Source organism: Calidris pugnax, unplaced genomic scaffold (assembly GCF_001431845.1).
Source record: "Calidris pugnax isolate Ruff unplaced genomic scaffold, ASM143184v1 scaffold118, whole genome shotgun sequence".
NCBI classification, from domain to species: domain Eukaryota; kingdom Metazoa; phylum Chordata; class Aves; order Charadriiformes; family Scolopacidae; genus Calidris; species Calidris pugnax.
Window position 1 is genome coordinate 317,642 of NW_015090855.1, and position 25,935 is coordinate 343,576.

Sequence of the window (25,935 nt, forward strand, 5' to 3'; positions counted from 1 at the left end):
CTGGAGCATATCTGCTTTACCTGCTACAGACCAGAAAGTAAAGTTAAGAAGGCTGTGTTCCCTTGTGACTTGTGGAGTTTTCTACTTTATTGATTCATATTTGTCATTTGGTGACATGTGGGGGAGGAGCTGCTTTTATTGTGGTTGAAAAGGATTGTCAGGAGCACTTAGAGCATAAAATAGATCTTACAGTAAAAACATACTGCAGTTCAACTCTCCCTTTTTAGATAGAGGAAGGTTATCTGTGGTGACAGTTCCTGAAGCAGTTTTTCTCCCCACAAATGACTTGCCTGCTGCTTTGCCAACAGCAATGATGTTAGCAGCTTTTTTTTTTGCTTTTTACTGGCTCAATAAAATGAGGATTTAATTTTCAATTGCTATTCCATGGTAGCAGCTGTAGTTGCCACACATATGCCCCTTCTACTGTAAAATGGAGAGTAAAGGAGGTTCTCCTCTAAATCCTGGGCAAAGCTGTGACAGTTTTTGTTAGGGTCTTAAGACACTGAACTCTCTTCCTACTTTGGTGCTGAGGAGTCTTTTTTTCAAACTGGGATGTGGGTGACAAGGGGGCTGCACAGTTCCCCTCTCCCACCAGCGGATAGGTGGTGCGAGCTGCTTTGCAAGGTAGTAAGGGGAGAAAGAAGATCACAGACTACAGCCTCCTTAGCAAATTCACTTGTACCTGCTCCACATTAAGATCTGAAAAGAGGACCAGTTACACTCCTCCTAGCCATCTCCTGCTAAACAGGATATCAGCACGTCATCAGGTGGTTCTCAAGATTTTGTAAGCATCAGAGCAAAGATTTTCAAGGCAGAGAGTGAATTTAGAGGTGGGAGGATTTGTCTTTGCCAAAGGAAGGCTCTTTTCAACATAAGGGACATAATGGATAAGGTGATAATGGAGGAAAAGTTCTGCAGGCTGATTAGGGGAGTCAGCCCTTCTCCTGGCTGTCTTGTTCAGTATTAAGAGGTTGAGGTCGTGAAGCACAAATAATTGAGATGGAGGAGAAGAGTCAGGGAAAGGGTTACTGTGCTCAGGGTGGCAAGCTAAAAATACGTTCTTTGCAGCTGTGTTGTATGTAGGGCAGAGTTGAGCGGGTTTGTAGGGTAAAAGCGATTGCAAAACTGAGCTGCAGGTCTGAACAAGGGCTCTGGGTCTGAGGGAACACTGCCTGGGAAACGGTGGAAGTACTTGGTTGAGGGAGTATTCGGGTGTTGGGCCTGAGAGAAACAGTGGGGAGAGGGGTAAGATTTTAGCTTTGCTTTACTCTGAAGGGAGGGCACAAGTGTGATTTAGGCAGCGCTAAGCACTGACCTTGAAAACCTACTTCTTCAAACACCACCACTTACCTCAGCTCCTGCGAAGTTTCACACGTGGATGTTTCTCTTTTGGCTTTTCTCTGGCAGATACTTTGTCAAGGTGGCTTGGGCATGGACATTCTGGCTTCTGCTGCCCTTCATGGCAGTCACCACCTACCAGTTTGCCAAGAGCAAGTTCCTCTACGGTGCCACGAAGAGCATTTTGATGGTGCTGCGGCGTCTCAGTGCACTTGCAGTGGGCACTGCCATCTGGTATGTCTGCACTGGACTCTTCATGTACATTGAGAACCTCACTGGCACGTGCTCTACCTCGGGTAAACTCAGCGAGCCTCGCCAGCTGTATGCCACCAAGCAGGAGTGCCACCAGAACCACGGCATCTGGAACGGTTTTGACATCTCAGGGCACTGTTTTCTGCTCTCGTACTGCGCTCTGATGATTATGGAGGAGGTGGCTGTGCTGGAAGGCTTGTCCATAGACCAGAACTCTAAGCTGCGTGTTGTGATCAACGGCCTCTTTGTTTCCTTGTGTTTCCTCACCATGATCTGGGTGTTCATGTTTCTCTGCACTGCCGTCTATTTCCATGACTTCAGTCAAAAGCTCCTCGGTGTGCTGATAGGTCTGTCAGCTTGGTACGGGACATACAGATTTTGGTACTTGAAACCCTTTTCTCCTGGACTACCTCTTCCAAATATACCTTTGAGTTCAAAGAAATACAGTTATAGCAGATAAAATAAGTTTTTAAAATGTTTGGATTTTGCTGTCAGTACTGGAGTAGCTGAATGTAGGAATGGTTACTGCATTTCCGCTGTAAAGAACAAGGTGATGGGCTGGAAGAAACCAAATCTATACTAGCTGATGACTGACAGGTGGTAATGAGCTGCTTCCATGGAAAAAAAAAAAAAGAAAATTGGTATTGGAAGAGATCTGCTCTTGTTTAGGAGCTTCTGACTGCCGTTCTCAGCAAAGAAATCAGAAGTTGGATCTGCTTCTCTTACTAATAAATGGAAGAGCAGATCCAAGGCTGACAGAGGCCTTTGCTCTTTAAGAGCTTGACTGATCTCAAATTAATTCTCTCGTTTTGGTTTATTTATGTCAAAATATCATTAACGATCCAAATCTCATACTGCTTTATTTGTTTAATACTCCTGTTTGTATTGCCTTACAGGAAAGCTCTAAGAATATAGTGCTGCCAAGTATTGCCAAATACCCCTACTCGTTAAAGCAGTATGTAACTGTTGTGAAACTGGAACATCTCACATTATCAAGTGTTAAATACATCAGCTTGCCACAAATGCTTCTTAGCTGTCTGCGTCTTCTGCAACAGAGAGTAAATCTGAGATGAAATGTCTTAAAGAGACTTTAAGTGACTTTAAATTCATGCTTACCTTTAAAGAGGAAACTCTTGAAAAGCAGCCTTAACTTTCTCCTTGTGTGAAGTATCTTTAATAATATTTTGTCATTTTATTCTTGACACAAAAAACCCTAAACTCCTTCCAATTTTGCTAAAAAGTCTAATATGAGAATTGGGGTTTTAATTTTTATTTTTTTTTTAAATCTTGTGAGTTGCCCACTTTGCAATGACGAGTACTTTGTGGTCTGTTTCTTCTAGAAGAGCAATGATATTCTGGTGTTACGAACAAGTTAGCTTAACCTGCTGTTTCCCAAATAGTCTGCTTGGTAATGAATGAAACACGTTTATCTTAAGAGCTGCAAAGCAGTGTGCTTGAAGCAATATTTATTCTTGCTTATCCAGCAATATCAATAAGCTACTTAATTTTGATTGCACATCAAGCTGTGGCCACTTTTGATGTGGCTGGTAACCCACTACTGAATAAAACACTACTGTTGTATAATGAATAGGTATGAAGTGGGATGGGTTCACTCATCATATCAATCAACCGTTTAGCGTTGTTTTTATCTTGGAAAGCTTTTTATTATTTCATAAAGGCTTATTCATGTTGCAATTGCACAAAATTTGTTTGACAGTTGTAGTGGTGAGCGAGACCGCCAGCAAGGTCTGTGGGCAAGGCTGTAGGTCGTGTCCACTGATCTGAGCAGGCTTGATCTGGCTGCAGCGTTTGACTCCAAGGTGATTATTTTGCTGAATACAGGGTGTGATGCACCACGGTCTAATCTCGGCATGTTTCTGTTTGCCATCTCAACAGCTCTTCCAGCGAGAGCGCGGTTGCGTTTGTAATAAATACAGCAGTGTTAATTCCACACTTGTGGTCTGCCTCTGAGGAGAGCTGAATTCACTTGGATTTCCACTGAATTCAGTGACAGGTGGGAGTTTTTGTGCGTCCTTAGAAAGTACAAATCTTGCAGAAAGAAGCTGTTTCAGGAGGTGATGTATTTTCTGTCAAGCTCCTCCTTTTGGTTTTGCATTGAATTGCCTTTTAAGGCAATTTAATTGCCTGACTCTGGAAAATTTGCACTGATTAACTCATATTGGGTTTAACTAAATTTGTTTAAACAATGCAAATTCATTTGCAGACATTCTTTTGATGTAATGTAAGCCTGCTCCAAATAGAGTTAAGCTAGACCGCAAGCCACTTTCACCATGAAAAAGGATTATACACCCAGAAGGTTTTCTGATTCATTTCATTAGATTTAAGTTTCTATTTTAGGTTATCTTTATGTAACTTTGCTGTATAGACAAGGCCTTGGAACAGGAAATGCTATTTATTAAAACCAACTGACTTGCTGAAATTATCTTCAGTTTCAGAAATGTTTTGTGCAATCACTATATGGATATTTCAGTCCACTACTAATCAGTATCATACAAACTTTTTATTATGGAAATACTACGGGATATGACTGTTCTCAAAACTTTTATTTAAGCAATGAAAGAAATACATTTGAAAACCTTATCGGTGTTTGTGTCTTTGAGAATCTGTTTCTGGTGTCTGTAAAGATACTGCCACTGTTGTTCATTTCCCTGAATGATTCAGCCTCACAGTGTTTTTGTGACTCGCAGATGTGTGATCAAACTGACACTGATAATTCTGCAGTATTTGAATGGGTTAATATAGCACAGACTCTCAAAAGTACAGTGTGCAAAAAGGAAAAAAAAAAAACATAGGCAAAACCAAAAAAAGCCGTGCCTGATAAAAACAAGTTTCCTAATGTGTGCCTGTTACACCAGGCAGTTCATTACATGGACATTGGCAGTTGCTTATTGTAGCAAAGTGAAAGCCTAATCCTTTGAAATCTGTGGAAAAATTCTGGTGGGGTGTAATACTGCTCAGGAGTTTGGAAATCTTGACGTCTGAATCTTTCTTAGTACCCAGAGCCCTTGTGCCAACTGCTGGCTTAGGAGGTTCCCTTGGGCTCTAAACCTTTTCTTTGCTCTTTTTTACTCAGAGTAAGTCTTTGCTTCCTTGTCTTTTAACTGGAAATTTAAAGGTTGCAAGTCTTCTGTTCGCACATTTGCCTTCACCTTTATCTGATTCCTTCCTTCTCCCAAATACACTTTTATCGTTAAAATAAAAATGCAGACTCTACAACAGGTTTGCAGCCCAAGAGAAACGCACTTTTATCGTTAAAATAAAAATGCAGCCTCTCTACAACAGGTTTGCAGCCCAAGAGAAACAGTGCTGCGAGTAGCTGGATGTGATGTCCTCTGCCAAGGGCACGGATCAGCAGTCAACAGGTAATAATTTGCTTCAGGTATTTTTTTTTAACAAGTATAACATCTTGAAGATAAATTTTCACACTTTGTAGTGAATTCCAAAAGACAGCAACTGTAATTGTGATAAACACTTGGGTTTTTTTTTTTTTTTGGTTTTGCTTTTCTGTGTTAAAGTATTCCCCTTGTTCCTGCAGAGCTGTCTTTCCCTGTCTGTGGAACTACTTAGGGAGTTTTTTGTCTCCACCATCTTTCTGGCATGTTACTTATTTCAACAGAGGTTTGCTAATTTTTCCTTGCCTGTCTCTGATTCCTCTTGTTCCTGCAGAGCTGTCTTTCCCTGTCTGTGGAACTACTTAGGGAGTTTTTTGTCTCCACCATCTTTCTGGCATGTTACTTATTTCAACAGAGGTTTGCTAATTTTTCCTTGCCTGTCTCTGCCCAGCCTGTTCTGCGAGCTCAGTGTCACAGGACTTTCACAGAAGCAGCATTTGGCCTCACCAACGTGGGTGAGACAGTTCTTGGTGCCTTAAATATTTTCCTCTGCTGGGGCCAGCAAGGAAGAGAATCGCAGCTAGAACATAGTGGGAAGATGAGCAGGATTAGGATTCATTTCACTCTTCACTTACCTGGGACTCTTTCAAATGGTTGCGTCACTGGAGGGGAGATAAGACAAACAGGAAAGTTTAGATCTTTCGTAAGAGCCAGCTGAAAGGTTCAGACCTTAAAGGTCTCTGAGACCAGACCTCTGATTCTTCCTCAAAGCTTTTGTTCAAAGCAAACTTGCTCCGTGAACGCTTCACTGGTGCTAAATGGTATTCTTGGTTTGCCAATTTATTTGTGTGTACTGAAACTTGGGTCACGGAACGGCTGCAAAAAATAAAATCCTGTTTTCCTGGCAAAGTGAGAAACACCCAGTTAATGCCTTATGTTGCACTTTAATGGAAAAAACTGTAGGGGCTGCTGTTATGTATTAAATGCTTTGGAAAATCAAGCTGTAGTTGTGAACACAAGTCTATGCCCACTTTCCTTAGTGAAATAGTATCTGTTTTTTCCAGCGTAGCTTAAAGCTGCAGCTTCTCTGCAATTGGCCTTTTCCAGCTCTTTCCCTTTGATCAGGCCGCATTTATCTCCGTTCACTCAGAAACCTGTTTCAGGGATTATTTCTTTTCATAGCTTCATCTGGCTTCCTGGAGCACAGATTAATAATAAATGCTCTTTACCTCTGCTAGATGTATGCTTTCTCTGCGTTTTATCTACCCTTAAATTTTAAGTATTTTGCCAAAGCTTAAGATGAAAGTAATTAATACTAGCAAAAAAAGGCCATTGTGACTCTGAACTCTTAATTAACTGTTGTTAAAAGGAGTTGATCTGTCACTGTAATGGTATTCACCTGGAAAAAAAAGCCCAGGCTTAATTCAGGGGAGCAGAACTGTGCTGAACTCATGGGAGGAAGGAGGTGGTAACGTGATGGTGCCACTGGGTGCATCGGGGGAGTCATCTTTGTCCTTCTCTCGGGGAGCACACACTGCATTTCCACAAAGAGCAGCTTCACCCGGGTGTTTGGTAGGAAATGGTTATTTCATTTGAGTGTGAGAAGGGTACCTTAGTGCTTAAACAAAATATATATAATGAGAACATAGAACTTACAAGCTGGGAAGGCAGAACTAGAAATTACTATCAGGATTGAGTGCAGTCCCTGAAATTTCAGGCAATTATGTAGTAATATTTCACCTGAAAGTTTATTTATTTTTAAACTGCCCTCTGTCCATCACAGGCAATGCCATGTGCCTTGTAACAAGCTGAGTAATTTCCCTGTAAAGCGTTGGAATTATAATATGGCACAGAAATAAGCAGCAGGGGAAGAGCTTCACCAGCCTCTCGGGAGAGCTGAGTATCCAGGGGAAGAAGCGTTCAGGGAAATCATGCTTTTCCTGCCAGCTGTAGATGTACAGTTGTAGTGTGTATCTCTCTAGCAGAATAAGGCTGAGGAAAGGAAAGCGTGGAACAAAAGTAAATACAAATGATGATTATTTTTTTGCCTCCCATCTCTGAAGCCTTTTCCCATGTCCAGTCTGGATTCATTTTGCAGTTTGAGGTCACGTATTCCCTCAGTCACACAACTTAATGCATTTAATCTGTGGGAAGCGTTGTTGATGTCAGAGCAATAACTAGGCATATCCTCAGTGTAAATGTCAGCTCTCTTTGGAAATCTCTTCCCCAAATCCTGGGCTGCAGAGCCTTCCCTCCCTCCTGGGGACAGGGAGCAGAGCAGTGCTGAGGGGTTACAGGGAGCGTGACTGTCTTGGTGTGACTCAGGGCCAGAGACAATCCAGCTGAATAGGTTGTGGCTCAAAATAGTTGACTGTGATGAAGAAAGCCATGCAAAATCAATTGAAAATAAAGATGATGCTAAGCCCTCAAAGCCTGTTAGCTTTATATCCAAATGTGTGAGTTGTTGCACCCGAGCCCAGCAGGACTGTTGCTGCTTCAGAGTGGCACTGGGGGCTGCCCTCTGTGTTTTGCAGATGGTGGAAGCAAGCACAGATTTAATATGTGCTTGGTTGAGTGTCATTCTAGACCACAGCTCTTCCCAGCACTGTGTGCTGTTGCTGCAGCCTGACCTGCCTGGTTTGGTTTTTAGAAGAATAGCAGTAGGTTTGAGTTTTTTAAGAATTTGCTGTTGTTGATTGTCATGATTTTGAAGTTAAGAGAAAAATTATGCCAGGATGGATTTTTTTTTTTTAATTTATTTGGTTTTCTAGGGATTTTATTTTTTTTTTTTCCTTGTGGCCAAGAATCCTCCCTGTTGCTGCTCCGTAGGTTCCAAGGGCATGGAATGGAAAGATATTGCTTTTGGTAAGCAAAACTAGAAGAGTGTTCCAGGAGGCTTGTAGTGGAGTGACATGACCTTGTGATGTAAAGAGCATGTGCAAAACAGCGCTTAACTATGCAGAATACTTAATTCTATGTCAAGAAGTGCCTGCAGCATTATAAAGCACCCTCAAACCTGGTTACACTCTGTTCTGATTGCAAAGTAGCTTTATTTGGATAACTCCCCCGGAGCTAAAAAGGATTTAGGTCACGGGAGAGATGAAGTTCTGGTAGGAAGGGGCTGAGACAGGAGGCAGTGAAAGTAGGGGGTTGAAGGGTGTTATTTTTACAGAAAGGCTTCCGAAGTTGTCGTTGGTCTATGCTGTTAGGAGATTTTTAGCAAGGCTGTGGCTCCTTCATTTCTTAGCAGTTCTTTCTCAGCAGGTGGAAATAGGAGGTGCAGAGCTTCTCAACCCCTGGGCTCCCCACAGCAGAAACCTCTCTGGAAATGGTCCTGTATCCCTGACTGTGGGACAGGAGGGTGAACTTGGGGGGGTCCAGGGGAGAGGAAAGGGGTAGAGAGGGGTAAAGAAAAAAAGAGCTGAAGGAAAAAAAATTAGATCAGGGGAGAAAATTGTGCAGGGGAGAAAGACCAAAAAAAAAAAAGAGGGGGAACACAAACCCACTGTAATGAGCTCCTAAGGAGTGGGGAGGGTTGGTACTTTGCTCATCGATGCTCTTCAGCATCAAAGTCTCATGGAAGCAGAAATAATCCTTTTTGGCAGCAGCCTCTGCCGTCTGCAGGTAGATCCTTGGCCGGCAGCACGCGGGGTGCTGCAGCCCCATCACCCTCAGTGCAGCCTCAGCGACACACACCCGTGTTCTGACCAGGCAATCCCTCCTCTGAATTATTTACAGCATCCTGGGTGTTCTTCCTTTCACCGGGAGGCGTTTAAAGCAGGGGGTTTTCTCTCTGTTTAATCCTTCAGAGGAAAGCGTGTAAAATGGAGAGTAAAAGACGGCGATAGTAAATATGTCATTTGGAAATCAGCATGAGGGGGGAAAATAGGGAATTTGTCGGTCGTGAATACGCTTTATCTGAGAATGCAAGTTCTTTTTTTCTTTTTTTCACTACTGCTTAAAAATCTTAGGTTCAGTATTAGAAACAACTCGGTCTGAAACCTCTCTGACTTCTCACTGGGGCCGTGCTTTAGGGGTATGAAATCCATCCCCGTTCACAAGAGGCTTATGTGGGGGATGTTTCCCATTCCCTTTCACACCTGTGGGTTTGAACTTTGGGCACAGCCTGCTGACCATGGGCTGGGGACTTTATTCTGCCCCACCAAGGCAGAAGTGGCTTTTCTACAGACCTGTGTAGTAACAGCAGCTTTGCTGGTGGCATGAATAGATGTGAAATTACCCTCTTCTCCTCTGCTCTGCCACAGATAACTGCAGGTGTGGAGTTGGCTTTTGGGCTGTACATTATTTCCTGGATCTGTGGTTATTTAGTTTTTAATCCCCTATTATCATATGTTATATTATCCCTGGCCATCTCAAAACACAATTATTGTATTATACCATATTATTTTAATCCCACATATTGCTCAGGAGCCTGAGGGTTCAGTTACTGTCATTGCCTGCATTGTGGATCCAGTCGGGGTGGCTTTGGCTTTGACCTTGATGATGGCAGTGAACGCCACCAAACACAACCTGGTGTCAAATATTTTCACAAGCTTTAAGGTTTTCTGTTTGCAGTTTTTAGGTGGGAAAGTCCTTCATTTATTTTCACAGCAGAAAGAGTGTTTTCCCTCGCTTGAAGGAGCAGCTCTTACACCATCCCCCTTTCTTCCTTAGCCAGGATACTGAAATTGCAGCTGGGTGCTAAGGATGGGTTTTTCATTCAGAAATGGAGCAAGATTCAGCTATTAATTTCTGAGAGGGCCACAGGATAGTCACTAGGTGTTCTTAGACAGCCCTTGATTTCTTTGGCAACTTGTGACATACTGGCTCTCTGTCGTGTTCCCTGTCCTCTGGCAAGCTTGGTTTTGAAATCCTTAATGCTGCGTGGAGAGGTCTTCTCCATCCCTTGACAAGCAAAGGAGAAGGCTGCCAGCCAGCTGCAAGACTGACATGTACAAATTCCATTTTTATAATTGAATCTTTTGAGCAAAACCTATAGGAGAAAAAAATATTTCGGAAGCTGTAATTGTACAAATCTGACCATTGGGGGCCTATTAAACAGGAGGCTGGGAGGGAGGAGAGATTGACTGCTCCTTGTGAGCTTGCTTGCTGTTATGAAGCTCCATCTCAGAGGTGCTCAGAAGGGTTTGGGACTTGATAGGTAGCCCCTGATTTTCTCCCCTCTGATAATTAAAAATTCCACATTTCAGCACAGACACAGATTTTAAGGCCCTGGGGTGCCTAAGAGCACATTTGCCTCTAAAACACAGACATTTTGAAGGATAAAAATCTGCTGGGGTAAATTGGTACCTATAGGGTAAAGGCTAAGGAGGACCCTGACTGGGGTGGGATGGGGTACACAGAAGGATTTGGTGCAAGACACAGAAGGGGCCATTCCCTCTGGTGCGGCCAAGCCAGTGCTTCAGTGACAGCAGCTGGTACAGAGCTGCTCAGCAGCAAATCCTAAGGTGTCCCAGAGCAGATGTTTGCTCCAAATAGAAACTCTGGAGGTGCCTCACTTTCCAGCCTTACCCCTTGGCTGCTGCTGTCGCCCCACACCTCGCTGACAGCAAACCGTGAAGTCCTAGAGTGAGAAAACAGATTTTTGCTATCATTTTCATCTAGTTCTGTGTACAGACAGCGCCTTGGGCGGGGAGCATCCGGCCAGTGCCTGGCTGATGGCAGCGTGGTGTGGTGGTCTCCCCTTTTAAATGGAACTAGAGCAGAAAAAGCCTGATTGGGCTCAGATCAGCTAGAGCAAAAGCAACTTTTTATGACAGCCTATAACCACCACAGGGCTGCTTCTAGTAACTTGCTAATCTGGATCGATCGGGGTGGTGACATTTATCTCCTGGCTGATTTCAGCATGCTCTTGGACATCAATCCAGCCCCTGCCTGTCACAGTAATTGTCTTTTATCGCTCTCGTGGATTGCTTTTCCCTGGAGCAAAGTCCCAGTATTTTTTCATTACCACGGCAGGGAAACAAGGCTCAGTGACAGGGAGTGGCACTGTCTTTGCTGATTTTTTTTTTCTTCTTTTTTATTTTTAATTTGATCCAAAACAAAGGCATGTTAGTCCCAGCTGAGAACCTGTACAGAACTCATCACTGCAGCATCTGTGGCTTCCCACAAAGCGACACGACTGAGAGCTCTCACATGATGCTCCAAGCTGACCCACGCTTTGTTCCAGCTGCCTCCTCTCTCTGGCTTCCTTATCACAGTTGCCTTCTAACACCGTGCTCCAAAGCAAATCAAACACCTGTTTTCTCCAGTGTTTAGAGTTCTGATTTGCTCCATGATTTTAAATTTATTCTTTGGTTTAAAAAACAAAACCAACCAAGGAGCAAAGTAACCATCAGCAGCCTTGCTAAGCAGCTTCCTTCTGCCTCATTCTTGGGCTGAAATCTCAGCAACTGAGTATTTGCTCTCCCCTCTGGGTTTCCTGTCCTTGTACCCACATTAATATTCCTTTCTACAGAACAGGAAAGGAATCATCAGCTTTTGGTAATCACTAGGGAACGTGTGCGACAACAAAGGTAAAAGGATGAAATCCTGGTAAGGATTTCATGTCAGTGTATATTTTGGGGGAGTTTAGTACCAGCTGATGGACCGGGTGAACCCCGGGTCATCGTGTGTGTTCCTACACCTTTCAGATTCAGCGAAAGGGATGAGCTGAGGGGACCCTCTTACCTCCCTCTTCAAAACGAAGCAAAATAACTGTTTCTTCCCTAAGTCATCAATACTGTGAAGGAAATACCTAACTGTATTTGGGGGAGCATGTGTCTGTAACTTTTCACTCGGCAGCTCAGCTGCACGGGCAGGTGGTGGATTTGGGTTCTCACACACCAATTTGGAGCAGGGCCCTAATCACTGGGGGTAACACGGGTAACACACTGCCTTTGCAGCTACACAGGTCATTGTATTCCAGCAGAATGTCAGAGCAGCCTACACTATTGCGACAAGCACAGCATAAATTTGTGCATTGTCTAATCTCTGTGTGCTCATCCCTTGTAATTCCTGCTAAACATCGGCAATTCCGTGGCTGCCGGGTTGGATCAAGAACCAAAGCTCCTGGGAAATCCTGCTGCTTTCAAATACATAAAGCTAATTTTTGAGTTGGAGGCAAATGCAATTTGTACAGCTTCAGCCAGGCTTGGCGGACATTCCCAAAATGCATCCTGAGCCTAGAAATGCAGCACGACTCGCTAGGGATCATCGGAGCACCTGGAAAACCAGCCAGAGGAGGTCCTAGCAGGCTGAGCTCTTACAGAAATGAGTACCTTGGAAGAGGAATATGTATTGTTTCCATGCAAGTTTTATACCAACACGATACATGAAAAAAACCATCAGCCCATCCCTCTGCCCAGGGGTGTGCTTTGCAATAGGACTAGAAGGGTGTTGAACACATTTAGAAGTGTAAAGCCATTTCTCCTCCCATATGGTTTATTGAGGATCTCGGTTTTCAAAGCATGAGTAGCAGTGAGGCCCGTTATTCTTTCCAACATGCAAAAGGCACAAGAAAGTCATCAACGTGATTCTGTGCAAAGTGTCTCTAAGAAAACACACAGCGAGGAAATGACGGAAAAGAGCCCCCCGATGGAAGAGAAAGCCAAAGTGCCTTCAGAAAGGTGCTGAAAAGTTCTGAAAATGGTCGTACTTTTTCAGAGTCCAGATATGCTCAGTCGGTGAAAGAGGCTTTGCAAATCCGTGAAAGAAAACTCAAAGAGACAGAGCCAAGAGGCTTAAAACAATAATCTCCTTCATGTGCCAACATTCAGGATGGAAGTCAAAATTATTTATCTCAGGAAAAAAGTGCGGCAGTTGAAGACAGACGTTAAATTCTTTAAAAAAAAAAAAGCCCACCAAAACTCGACGTAGAAAGTGGATACATTCTAAGAGCAGCTCAATAAAAAATATTCCTTGTAATGAAAATAATTTAAAAAAATGGATACTTGAAGAACGCAAATCCACCTTGACTGTGACCAGCTACTGCACCCTGCTCCCAGGAAAGCCTCCGAGCGCGACACAACGCCTTCCAGGAGAAGGAAGTCCGCACTACCTACATGTGGGAAATGTGGCCGGTGAAAAATTTGGAAACACAAACGTACAGGACCGAGTATCCGAGTCCCATTAGTTAACCTGGGCGTCGGGAAACTTCCTGGGGTTCCCGTCTCTCCCCACTGGAGCTGGCCGGTGCCGGAGGCGGCGTCGCTTCCCGGTGGGCACGGCTGAGCCCGTGAACCCCTGAGCCTCTCGCTGGAGTTGAATACTTAAACCTAAAAAAGGCATTTACAAGTTGACGCTTTTTTTGTTGTTGTTGTTGTCTTATTTCCTTGCAGTATACGTTTCTACTTCTAGACTATGGAATGTTACATTAAACAATATAATTATTCATTACCTTGCTTCAAATTTCATTACAGTTACTGAGGCTTCATCATAATTTCACACAGCACAGAGACACCAAACTAAACACCAAGCAGCCAGCACTAGATGTATTTTTTCTTTAAGTACCAATAAGCAAAATATCCCATTCCTCCCAGGGATCCCATCAGGAAGGAGGCTCCGAGGAAGGAGGGAGGTTTCCGCTTGACCAGCCTGAAGGCATTGGGCACCACCGCGGAGAGGAGCGTGGTGTGGATATCTCCCAAAACTTTCCTGAAGGCGAAGCGTTTTTGTATCCTGTCGAAGAAGGACTGTAGGTTAGGTCTGCTGCCATCTTCCCAGTATTTCTTAGAGAGTCCCAGAAACTTGAGGCGGTGCAGGGTCGCTCCTAACAAGACGTCGGCCAAAGTAAAGACGCACCCGCAGAGCCACAGTTCACATTTCTGCCCTGGAGAGAGAGAAGCGAGAGAGCAGGTTGGGTAAGAAGAAACCCTTGGGTGGGCACCTAAAGATCCATGAAGGCTGGAGTGTTTGTATTAGACCTGGGGTGTTTTTTCTCAGTTCTCTGATGTCCCAAGAGATCAGACCCCATCTGGAAGGCTACATGATGGGGGGGTATGTGGGACCACCATGGTGGGAATATCAAGTGATCGTTTGTGGGTGACTATTTTTGTCAGTTAGGTTGACCAGGCTACATGATGGGGGGTATGTGGGACCACCCTGGTGGGAATATCAAGTGATCATTTATAGCCCACGTGAAGATACCAATCACTATCTGCAAAATGGCTCTCTTGCCTCCCTTCCAAGCCCACAAATTGCTATCTGCAAAATGGCTCTCTTGCCTCCCTTCCAAGTCAAGAGCGGCAGGAGATGACATCCTCCCATAGCCAGGAAGTCCCCAGAAAAGGGCCCTTGGCCTCCCTTGAAGGAAGATGTGGTGTGAGGACCCCTCATGCTGTGTCAGTGCTCGGGGACAGCAGCAGTGTTTGTCCTTGGCTGCACAGGGAGCTGTTTCAGGAGTGTCATGTTAACTTGTCCTATTTTAGGGATGTGACAAATCCTCAGGAATCAAAACCATTTGTTGGCCTGGCCTGGCTGCTCTCCCTGTGGGTTCTCAGGGAGGTCCTGCCTCTGTCCCCTCTCCTGCAGCAGGGACCCAGCTCTGGGACACCAAAACCAGCAGCACATTTGTGCCGAGAGCCAGGTTTTTGGGGGAGGCAGAGCTCAGTGTGAATGCTGGGTGTGAGGACAGGCACCAAAGTGTTGATGGCCCCTGCTAAGGGGTGACCCCGGAAATGACCTCACCAGAGAGATGTGCAGGAATAAACCAAACTACTTTTAGGCTAGAAGAAGCAGACTCAGACCAGGATAATGTTAAACACTCCCTGGATGCCCTTTCAATGCTAAGGAGAAGGGCTGGGATGGACCTAGAATAGATGAAGGGAGGTGCAGGTAGGGAAGAACAGCAGAAGGGGCACAAAACCTGGCCCCATCCAGCCTGAGCCCCCGGCTTGGTACCAGATCCTTAATTTTGGGGCTCTTCCAGTGTCCTGTGGCTGTTATATCTGGGAGGGAGACAGTGGCACCTCTATTGCACCCTCCCTGCAGGGCCAGGCCGGGGGAATCACTGGTAATTAGCAGCCCTCATTTGTAGCCGCTTGGCAGCCTGCCTGATCCTGCTAGAGGCACAGCCCAAGTGGACAGATTGCCTGTGCCTAATTAGTCAATAAATGTTTTCGGTGGCTAATGAATTGTGGGGGTGCTGCAGCCAGAGCCTGCTGGGTGCTGTGGTGACCCTGAGGATGCTTGGGCTCAGGTGTAAGGGAAGAGGGGCCAAAGTCACTGCCCGGCTCCAGGGCACTGCTGCGGGTGAAGGAGAAAGCACAGGTGAGGATGGCGACTTCGGGAGAGAACCATGATCCAGCCCTACTCCTCCTGGCTCTGGGATTGTGCCCGCTGCTGGGGTCTGGACCCAGCTCAGGGTACCCCGGGGCAGAAGTGGGAGTGAGGGCAACTCATCCTCTTTGCATCCACAGCAGCCCCAGCTTGGATCAGCCCATCCCAGCCCTTCGTGCCTGCATCCAGGGGGTCTCCCCGTGCTCCTGCAGCATCTCCCACCCTCCTCCTGCCCTCCCTGCCCTGCCCTGCCTGCATTGCTGTGCCTCGGGGCCGGCAGCCGGGGCTGCGTGGGAGGAGAGCTGCTGCACTGCAGCTCCTGGGAGGCTGCCAAAGGGCTGGGGCTTTGTGTCCACTGCTGAGTTCCTGGCCTGGCCATGGCCACGGCCACGGCAGGGGGACTTCAGGGTCCCAGAGCAGAGGGCAGGAGTTGGTGCTTTCTGTCCACTGCTGAGATCCTGGCCTGGCCATGGCCACGGCCACGGCAGGGGGACTTCAGGGTCCCAGAGCAGAGGGCAGGAGCAGCACGCAAGGACCGAAGGCAGCGGATCGCCCGGGTGCTGGCAGCAGCCACCCCTCTGCTCCAGGCACCTGGGCTGTCCTCTGAGGGCACCTCATTAGGCTGAGTTTTGCTGAGCTACCCCAGCTCCCGGATCAGTTAATGAAGGTGTTCATTGGAAGCAATTAGGAAGCCATGCAGGATGCCGCTGTGAATCCATCAGGGCTCTCAGAAAATCCCCAACCCGGTACCTTGCAGGGCCTGACCTTGGCACCTCCGAGGGTGGCCCGGAGCGTGACGCACGGCTCCCCGTGGCCAAGGCTGGCCCCGAAAGCACGGGCAGCTGTGGGGCCATCCCCTAATTAACTGTGTCTGGGCTCTGCTCCGGACCTGGCACCGTGGCTCTGGCGGCTACCAGCAGTCCCGGGGCTGGGGTTATGAACCCTGCCGGCAGCGGGGACGGGAGGATGACGGCGTCATCTGAGGGTGATGGCAGGACAAGCGATGCCCAGCTGTGCCCATGCATCCCTGTCTGCCAGGGAGCTGGGGTGGCTCTGGGCAGGCACCCAGCAGTGTGTATTTGATGTCAGGGATGGCTGGTGTCGCTCTCTCCCACCCGCTGGTGTGTGACGCAGGTCCTGCAAAGGCTCCCACCCCTCCAGGACCCCTGAAGTTCCCATCAGATTTCCCTGCCCGTGCTCCGCAGGGACGTGCCACAGCCCCAGGAATGCCAGGGTTGGCTGTGGGACACATCCCCAGCCTCACACTTTTGTCAGTTGGTGCTTCCCGTGGTGCATGACCCGGAGCCAGCCTGCTCCTTTCTGACCCAGCTACTGGTAGCCCCTCGCTGGGGCAGAGGGGACCTGCCACCACCTTGTGATGACTTGGAACTCCCACAGAGCACGTCTGAGGACAGGAGTCCTGCTGTCCCCTGTGGCAAGGGGTGCAGGAGCTCCCTGGAGCAGGGGTGGCTTGCCAGATGTTAGTAAGACCACGGCTGCAACGCCATCAGTGCACCCAAAAACAGGAGGCCAGCAGCCCCAATCCCCTCAGTGGTTGCCCAATGAGGGATATTCATCAGGTGCAAAGCCATCAGCTGTTCCTGGTGTTGCACCTCGGTCTCATGTGGAAAAACACCCCATAAACCCAGCCCAGCACCTACCTTGGTACTCCAGTTTCCTCTTCTCCAGCTCAGCTTCGATCTGGTCTAGCACCATCGCCAGTTCACCGAGGATCTTCTTCAGGTAGTTCACATTGTCGTGCTCCAGGATCTTGGCCTGGTGGAGAGCAGGGTTAGGATTAGGGATGGATGGTCACGTGGATGGACGGACAGATGTCTTTGCAACCGTGCAAGAACATGAGGCACCAGGTGCCCATGGCAGGTCCATGGCTCATGTCCTCCCACTGGGAGAGATGTGTGTGGCTTTGACCCGCTTACCATGAGCTTCTTCTGCTTGGAGAGGTAGGGCTCTGATAGCTGTGGCTCCTCTTCATGGTCCAGCTTCATCAGGTCTGTGCTGGCATTAGCTAAATGTCCTGGGGGAAGACAGACAGAGGGGATGGGGGGGCTGTGTTTGGCAAGGGTAGGGATGACCTTGTGTCTGGTAGCAAAGCACCTTGTCCTGCATGCAAAACAGTGTTGTGGCACCAAAAAAAAAATGACCCGGAGAATTAAAATGGGCCAAATTCACGGCTTGCTGCCACTGTGCTGCCACAGGGGCTGGTGACCGGGGCATTGCACACCCTCCTGAGGGCACGTGGCTTTTTCAGCCCTCCCGTCCACTCATGGCAGGGCAGTGCTGGCTGTGGGGTACAGCATCTGGGGTACAGCAGACTCCCCTCTCTGGCCTTGGTGAGTCCTGGCTCTGTGGGTCTCAGGGAGGGATCTCAGCTCTTCATTTCCTCTGCTGGATTAGTATTAGACCTGCCAGCAGGTCTCTGGCTCTGCCTGCCTCTTACTCTTTTAAGAACATCCCTGTTCCCTAAGAACATCCAGCCCCAGCAGGTCGATCCCGTGGGATGGCTGAGCTGGCTGTAGGTGTGTGTACAGAGCAGCCTGGCAGGGAGAGGCACGGGAGGGGATGATCCCTCCACAATGAAGCTGTCCCACCCCAGCTCGGTGTCCAGGGATGCAATTGCGAGCACAGGAGAGATGCCCCCCTTCCTCCCTCCCAGGGCACAGGGAGCATGTGAAGGGCTATGTACGAGGGAGCTGATGGAGGGAAAGGAGCAGAGTAAATGGAAGAAGAGAATAGGAGATGCAGAGTAACACCTTAGGGACGACATAAATCACCCGAAGCTGGGCTAATCTCTGCCTGCCGGGGACCATCTGTCTCCTTGTTCCCTCCAACGAGGGCTTGGCTCTGCCGAGGTGCAGGAGATGCCAGGGCTGGCCAGGCTGTACGCTGCTACAAAATGGTGAAACTCCCTCTTCTCTACCATGAACCTCAAAGCTTGTGCTCACTAAGGCTCCCAGCTGAAGCTCTCCTGGGGCTGTAACTTGGAGGGAAGCCTGGATTTCACCCTGGTTTCATTCCCCTATTCCCCTTGGGAAAGCCTGTCCCTTGGTTAACCCTCTCCTTGGGACTCAACTAGGTGGATTTGTCTTGGCACCCACTGCAACAGGGCAGCCCAGCCTGGGTGTAGGGCATGTGATGGGCAGAAAGGACACGGCTGGCACTGGGGCACCCCACGGACCTGCCCACTGCCCCTCCTTTGCTGCCATTGGGGGACAATGCCACCAGGGAGGAGGTTTGGTTGGTGAGATATTTTGAAGGACCTCGGCAGAGCACTGGGGCAGTGATGTGAGGCAGGCGGCTCTGAAGGCATCACAGCAGCACCCTTTGGGGAGGGGACGGGCTCTGGGGGTGGAGGTGGTGCTTGGTGACATGGGGAAAGCCACCTGTGCAGGGTGCCAGCAGAGGTAGGGCAGACCATGAGGTTCACCTCAACAACAACCTATTTCTCTTTGTGCTTGCTCGGAGAGACCATCTGTGACCCAGAGAGCTGAAGGGATGGGGGGGAATGGTGTTTGCTACAGGTGCTGCTTGGGGTCAGAGCCTCAGGGAGGGGAGAGATGTGCCCTCTGAACAAGGTCACGTTTCTGGTGAGGGACTCTCTCCAGGAGCAATCCTTGCCATTGAGTTATATTAAGCATCGTCAATGTTTCATGAGCACTTGAAGGTCAGGTACACACTCTTATGCCGATTCATCCCCTGTCTGCAATTCCATCTGGCAGCAGGCACCCACCTTTGCCCTTAAATCTATGGAAGAGAGAGGGGGCGTGTGAGACAGGGAGCAAATTCACGTGCCCTAGAAAAACCTGGATTAGAAGCCCATGGGAGCCCAGACATCTCTAGGGCTAGGAAGCCTCTATAGGGTGCCTGCAGCCCCCAAATTAGCTGTGCTTTGCTGTTTCCCAGCTCCATCCCTGCCTGTGTTGGTGGAAAGGGGAGATGAGCAAGAGCAGGGTGGCCAGCTGGGCTGTGGAGCCCAGTCTAAAGGAAGGTCTGGGAGAGCCATCCCACCGGCCCGGGCCAGCCCTGCTGGAGAGGTGACTTACTGCGGATCTCAGCGGTCGCGTACTTTGGGATCATGGAGTCTGTGGTGAGCTCGGGGTGCAGGATGCAGCCGTGGGTGTAGGCGTCCATGGGGAGGGAGTCCAGCAGCTCCCGGTACTGCAGCACCCGGGAGTGCAGCAGGCTGCCCGGCTCGGGGATCAGCTGCGTGACGTTCTCTGCCAGGGAGAAGGAGATGGCTGTTAGTGGGACACTCATTAGTGGTTCGTTAGCCAGTGTGCAGTCCTGGATTGAGCTACCTCTGAGAAGGGACTCAAAATCGTACTCCCCGCTCAGCTCTGCCCCCTCCCCATCCCGTCCCAGAGTGTGGCCATCCAGAGATGGGCATCCTGAGTTGGGCAAACCCACAGGACCACAGGGATGTGTACGTGTGTCATTACCCAGCCCTGCAGCCCCCGTGTCCCCAGGAGCTCAGCAGAGCAAGCCCTTTGCTTCTGCAGCCCCTGGATGTCTATGCTGTGGTTTCACATCTCTTAGAAAGGAACAAAATCTTCACCTTCTACAGAAAAAAGCTAAAACATGAGGATATGAGTTTGGGATCTCCCGAGTTACGCACTCATTACACCAGTGGCAATGAGGTACCAAATTTTCTTGGGGTCCCTTGAAAATCCCATTCAAAATGGGTACGAGGTACCAAATTTTCTTGGGCTCCCTTGAAAAAAACCATTCAAAATGGGCAATCAGGGAGCTGGTGACCAACGAAGGAGCCCAGCACATGTTCTCTCTGCCCTCAGCCGGTGGTGCCTCAGCCACAGGAGCACCCCATGTAATCAGGGAGCTGGTGACCAAAGAAGGAGCCCCCAGCAGGTGTTCTCTCTGCCCTCAGCTGGTGGTGCCTCAGCCACAGGAGCACCCCATGCCCTGGCCGGCTCAGCACCTCCCGCACCTTGTCAGGTTTTATTCACCTTTTGCGGGTGGCAGTTTGTACCCGGCTCTTTTTATTACACTTTCGGCTCAAAATACACAACAGATGATACCACAAGGAGTGAAATGTTGCTCTTGTCTCCCCCAAGAATATTAGGTCCACTTTTTTTTTGTGGGATCATAAATGTTTACAGCGTTTGCAGATAGCAGTTAATAGGCAGACAGTAAATTTACCACCAGGACTCGGTACACCCGCCTGCCCACACTCCATCCTCACCGCAGGGCTCACTCTGTGCTGGTGGCTTGGGCTGAGTTTAAGGCACATTGGCAGAAGGATTTTGGCAGACATGGCCCTTAATTAAGGGCGTGAAATGACAGTTCTGCCCAGCCCTGATGCCAGTGGCAGGAGCAAGGCTGTGGGCACAGCCCGGCAATGCCCACCCGGCAGAGGCACAGCTTGCCCTGCCCTGGACCAAGCAGCATGTACAGGAGCCAAGGAGATTTTTGGCAGCTCTGGTGTTGCAAACCATCCAGCAGCTCTGATTCATGGTTGCCTCTGCTCGTAGGCTCCATAAAGTTGTTCTGACCAACGGGCATCAGTGTTGCTGTCCCCTGAGTGAGGGGAAGTGTTGGTAGCTCCTCCCTGCCCATGGGCTGCTCGCTGCCTGCCCTGCCTGGGTTCCAGCTCTCCAAGTGGGGATTTTCCATCCGAGAAAAGCAACTGGCTGAATGAAATAAGAATAACCGACCTATAGCCTGTGTCCTCCTTCCACAGGGCTCCCAGCCAGCAGCCGACAGGCTGGTGCCGAGGCTGGAAACCAGCACATCCAGAGCGACTGCCCCGTCCAGCAGCGAGATGGAGTGACCACAATGAAATAGTGGTGTGCTGGCTGCCAGCCTGCGTCCTTCAGAGCATCCCAGGGAGGTTTTTTGGTGGGACAGCTCTCACTTTGCCATTGCACACCACAGCAGACCTGTATGTAGGGGCTGCTGTTGCGTATCATAGAATCATAGAATGGTTTGGGTTGGAAGGGACCTTAAAGATCATTTGGTTCCAGCCACCCTGCCATAGGCAGGGACACCTCCCACTAGACCACGTTGCTCAAAGCCCTGTCCAACCTGGCCTTGAACACCTCCAGGGATGGGATATCCACAACTTCTCTGGGCAACCTGTTCCGATGTCTCAGAGTAATGAATTTCTTCCTACTATCTCATCTAAACCTACCCTCTTTCCGTTTAAAACCTTTACCCCTCATCCTATCACTGCACTCCCTGATCCAGAGTCCCCCCCATACAATCAGCCACTGATGGGCTGTGCAAAAGTGGCCCAAGGGGAGGCTCAGAAGAATGGGGTTGGGGGTGCAGCCCTTGGAGGAGCCTCTTGCCCAGGCTCTGAGATGCATTGCCACCAGCCAGCCCATCATGGTTTCTTGGCACTGCTGGGCCATGCCCCAGTGAGATGCACCCCCAAATGTGGTTTATGGGCACTATTCACTGCTTTTTTTTGGGGGGGAAAGGAAAACATTGCTCATCACACCACCTTTTACTGATAGCTGTCCCTCAGGGCGTGTATAGGCAACTGAGGAAAACATAATTCAGTGAAAACACCTTCTTAGAAATGCATTTTCAAGCTCTGGACATTTCTGCAAGGTGGGCAATCCCCTTTTGGACCAACACCACAGCATCCTGGTAAGGCTTTTGCCAGCTGGCGTTGGTGGGCAATGGGCTGGGGCAGAGCATGCAGCAGAGAGTGATGCTCCGGGCCCTCTCCGTTTCTCAGTGAAAAGATAAGAAATTGTACCTGGCTGGAAAATCTCAATGACAGGAGTTTCCCAGCGCACAGGCAGCACTGTGTCCCCCTCCCGCCGGGACAGCCTGTTGTCACATATGCCCGACCACCTGCCCTTCACAGGGACCGGGTGAAGCTGCTGCACGGTGTGAGGACCACGGAGCGATGGTCCCCACTGCCTCTTGGTTCTGGGGCTGCCACCGGGTGGGAAAAAGGCTGCCACTCCTGGGACCTGCTGCCGGCGTGGGCTCCTCCTGCCCAGTCCCATCACTGGTGCCCGGCCGGCGAGCGAGCATCGTCCCTCTGCTGAGCAGCACCACCGCGGCGGGGCCGGGAGAGGACAGCAGCTGAGCTGGCAAGATGCCCTTGCTTCGGGAGCTATTTTGAGATGTTTTTGATGTCTCTGTTGCAAGGGAGATGGATGCTGGGGCGAGTGTCGTGACGGCACAGCCCCAGCTCCCTGCTCAGCTTTGAAGCCTCCCCAGCGGAGCGTCCCAGCCCGACAGCCCGCGGGGTTGGGGAAACGAGGGCGAAGGGACGCGAGGTGCTGGGGAGAGGCTGCTTGCCGCAGTGGCCCTGCAAACTGCCACTTTCCACCACCATCTCAGCAGCCTGGTGTGTCGGGCTCAGCCAGCCACCGACCCCAGCCCAGCTTCGGGGGAAACGCGGGCTTCCACCTCCTGGCTGTCCCTTCCTCTAGGCTTGTGTCACATCATCCTCCCAAGGTCCCCAGTGCTGCTGGCTTTGTTTGACTTTAAAGAGGCAGTTTTCTCAGAGGCACAGTGGCACCGGGCACGGCAGGGTCCCCTGCCCGTGGCTGGTGGCACAGGGCTCATAGAGGAAGGGGAGAGGGGCAGCAGCACCCGGCTCAAACCCACCTTCTTTCACTGGGGTCACTGGTGAGGAGTTACTGTGGTTTTTATACTGTTACCCAACGCCAAAGTACAAAGGTGGCCAAACCCAGAAGCATTCCCATGGGCTGTGCCCCAGCCACAGCTCTGGTGAGATGTCACCACACACCATGGGGACAGGAGGACACAGTCTGGTTTGGGAGTGTGGCCTCCAAGGCAGAAAAACAGGGAACCCAGCTACACTCCCTTCCCCCCTAGCACTCCAGCTGTGCTTCCAAGGGACATCTGGGGATTTCTGCTGTGAAAGTTTGGGGAGGGCTGGTGGCTCGCTGCTCTTCTGGGGTGAAAATAAAACTTTCTAGGTGAAACATTTGGCAAACAGCATCTGGATTAGACCCCAGTTCCCCCCCGAGATGCAGCCTACCCCTTCCTTACCTCCTGTGAAGTTCTTCTCCATGTAGTCAATGATCTGGTTGTAATCACTGATGATGTTATCTCTGTGGATGATGACAGGCACCTCCTCCCCCAGGTTGAGCCGCATGAACCAGGGCTCTTTGTGCTCCATCAGGGGCATGCTGACGTCCCGCTCCTCGCAGGGCAGCCCTTTCTCCGCGATGACCAGCCGCACCTGGGGCAAGAGAACAAGGAGAAAGGGCTCACCCCCATGCACCAAGCCAGTCCTGAGACCCCTCGAAGCACCCTGAGAGCCCCACCACACCTCCCCAGCCACATAAGCACAGCGATGTGCCAGGAGACACTTTGTCCTGCCAGAAGCCAAGCAGCCCTTGGCATGGGGCAGCTGCAAAAGTCGGGCAGCCAAGTGAGGATTTCCCTTCCCAGCAAACAGGACAGACCCAAACCCATCCCAACTTTGCAGGATCATGGACCATCCTCCCTCTGGTCACTGGAGGCCCATGTGACAGACAGAGGGGCTGGTGGGCTGAGAGCCCACCCCTCAGCAGCAGGTGGAGGGAGGTGGGAGCTCCCCAGCTGGGGGGGATCAGTGATGCTGCTGTGGGTCCCAGCATAGCCCAGCACTCACCTGAGGAGGAAGAGGAGGAGGAAGAGGCTGAAGGTATACAACACTTAGCACCCAGTGGGTGCTACTGCCCAGCTGAAGGAGGCCTGGATGCTAACTCAGGTATGTCCTGTGCTCGGGGGTGGGCTCTGGCTTCACCAGGCATGTTTTGAGCAGGGAGAAGGCTCTGTTTCATGGAGGCAGCCCCTTCACCTGCAGGGCATCCCTCCAGCTCCACAGGGTCAACGCGTGCCACCCTCACACCTCTTGTGCCAAACCGCCCTCCTCCAGCCCTGGGGCAGTGAGTAGCACCGCTGGGGTGGCCGAGTCCAGCCGAGGGGCAGGAGGAGGCAGGAGAAGGGCTGGATGTGGGGCACCTTCCCCATCCACGTCGCCCACAGCCAGCCCTCGGGGCTGATCCTGCCGCTTTGCCCAGTGCTTGAGGTGGTGCTGAACATGCACTCGGGGATGGCATTTCAGGCTTCTGGGTTATAAAAAACTGACCATTATGAACTAAGTATGTCAGTCAGGAAAAAAAAAAAAACCAACCTCAGTGGATGCGAGACAGCCATGATTTACAGAACCACTGAATGAGGGAAAATCACTTGTTTTCTCCCAACTAGCAGCAGCTAAAAATACAGCTTAACAAATATAAGCATTTTTATGAGTACTTCAGAGTTCCTGAGGAATTAGTCATTAATTATTTATAGGGCTGGCAAATTAATTTTTTCTTTTAAAGTCAAACAAGGAAAAGCCCGAGTCCTTTCAATTGCAACTTGCTCTCAGCCTTTTCCTCCCAGCTGATGGATAAACCCTGGGCAGGACCACCCGGGGCATCCGTCCCCAAACTCCCTGCGCTTCCCCGTTCTGCCATCAAGAGCTGAGGCCGAAGGCTTGGCAGAAGGCAGCACTCCAGGCAGGAGGGCTCAGCTCCAGGGGTAACCCCAGTGCCAGTGGGTGAGGGGACCCTTGCTAGCACCCCGAGGATGGGTCCCAGCTTGGGGGGGGATGAAATGTTCCCAGACCCCCCAACCAGTCCTTGGCTGCGATGAGGCATCTCGAATAAAAACCCAACGTTGGTTGGTAAAACTCCAAAAATCCCTTTGCAGGGAGGGCCAGAGGCTGGGGGGGCGCTCAGGATCCCCCTCAGACACAGCCCCAGCGCTGTCAGGGTGGTTCCGAGCGGTTCCAGGGGCAGAGCAGGAAAAGCTTCGCCCACAACTGGCTCTGAGCAAAACTCCTCTGCAGGGGGGTCCCGTCCAGCCCCCGCCGGCCCTGCGACATCCATCACACCAGCTGGGGTGCTGTGTCTCTCCCTGTGCCCTGCCCTGTCCCCAGCGTCCCCAGCCCCGCAGAGGGGAGGCCGGTTGTAGGAAACCCCGTACAAGAAGTGCCTTCGCCGCTGCCTCCCTGCTGCTGGTGGCCAAATAAAAAAAAGAAAAATAAGAGTAAGCCCAGCGTGAGGTGGGGGAGCTGGGGACGAGCATCCCTCACCGGTGCGGATCAGAAGCCCGTTAGTCACCCGCTGCCGGCGACGCCGACCATGTGCAGCCACCCTGCTGCATTGGGCATCCTCCCCGTGGGGCGTCCTCCCCTTTCTTTGTGCCCACCAGCAGGAGCGTGCGGCTCTGCCCCCAGCTTCCCCGTGGGGCTTGAGGGGGCTTCCCCCCACCCCTCTGAGTAGCCCCTTTCCCATATGACATTAACGGCTGTGGGAATAAGGGGAGGGTTGGGGCCGGGAGGAGAAGGTCAGGTTTGCTACACGGCTGCTCTGCCGCAAAATGAGCATTTACTCTTGCCTGGAAAATGTGATTTCTCACCGGGACACCCCAGGAACGGGATTTGCAAGGCGCTGCTGCAATGTCAGGGGTATAAATCGTTGCTGCGTTGCAGGGGGGTCCCCTCCCTGGAAGGAGCCCGGCATGGGGGCTGCCTCCCCCTCTCCCAGCTTTAGGGTGGTCCCAGGGCCCAGCTCAGCCTTTGTCTGAGCTCCTGGCCATGCCGGAGCAGGGCTGTGAGCCAGCACAAAGCCAAGGCGGTTCCCGGTGCAAACCATGATCCCAAAGCAAAAGCAGGATTTGGTTGAGCCCCCCTCCCATCCCCCCCCATCCCCAT

The 25,935-nt window shown here is 50.2% G+C and overlaps 2 protein-coding genes across 2 annotated transcripts in view; one reads left to right on the forward strand and one right to left on the reverse strand.

Annotated features, from left to right (window-relative positions):
* Positions 1 to 223: 223 nt before the first annotated feature.
* On the forward strand, positions 224 to 4,191 carry LOC106889116 (fat storage-inducing transmembrane protein 2-like). Its single transcript, XM_014943863.1, has one exon. It carries the CDS (start codon positions 1,379 to 1,381, stop codon positions 2,048 to 2,050), a length of 672 nt encoding a protein of 223 aa, XP_014799349.1. The 5' UTR covers positions 224 to 1,378; the 3' UTR covers positions 2,051 to 4,191.
* Positions 4,192 to 12,350: 8,159 nt separating this feature from the next.
* GDAP1L1 (ganglioside induced differentiation associated protein 1-like 1) overlaps positions 12,351 to 25,935 on the reverse strand; it is a 14,658-nt gene continuing 1,073 nt past the window's right edge. The window contains exons 2-6 of the mRNA XM_014943627.1: positions 23,238 to 23,430; positions 19,283 to 19,456; positions 17,159 to 17,256; positions 16,883 to 16,997; positions 12,351 to 13,773 (exon numbers count right to left, since the gene is read on the reverse strand). Coding sequence (XP_014799113.1) covers positions 13,430 to 13,773; positions 16,883 to 16,997; positions 17,159 to 17,256; positions 19,283 to 19,456; positions 23,238 to 23,430 — 924 coding nt within the window. The 3' untranslated portion in view covers positions 12,351 to 13,429. The remainder of the gene's footprint in view (positions 13,774 to 16,882; positions 16,998 to 17,158; positions 17,257 to 19,282; positions 19,457 to 23,237; positions 23,431 to 25,935) is intronic.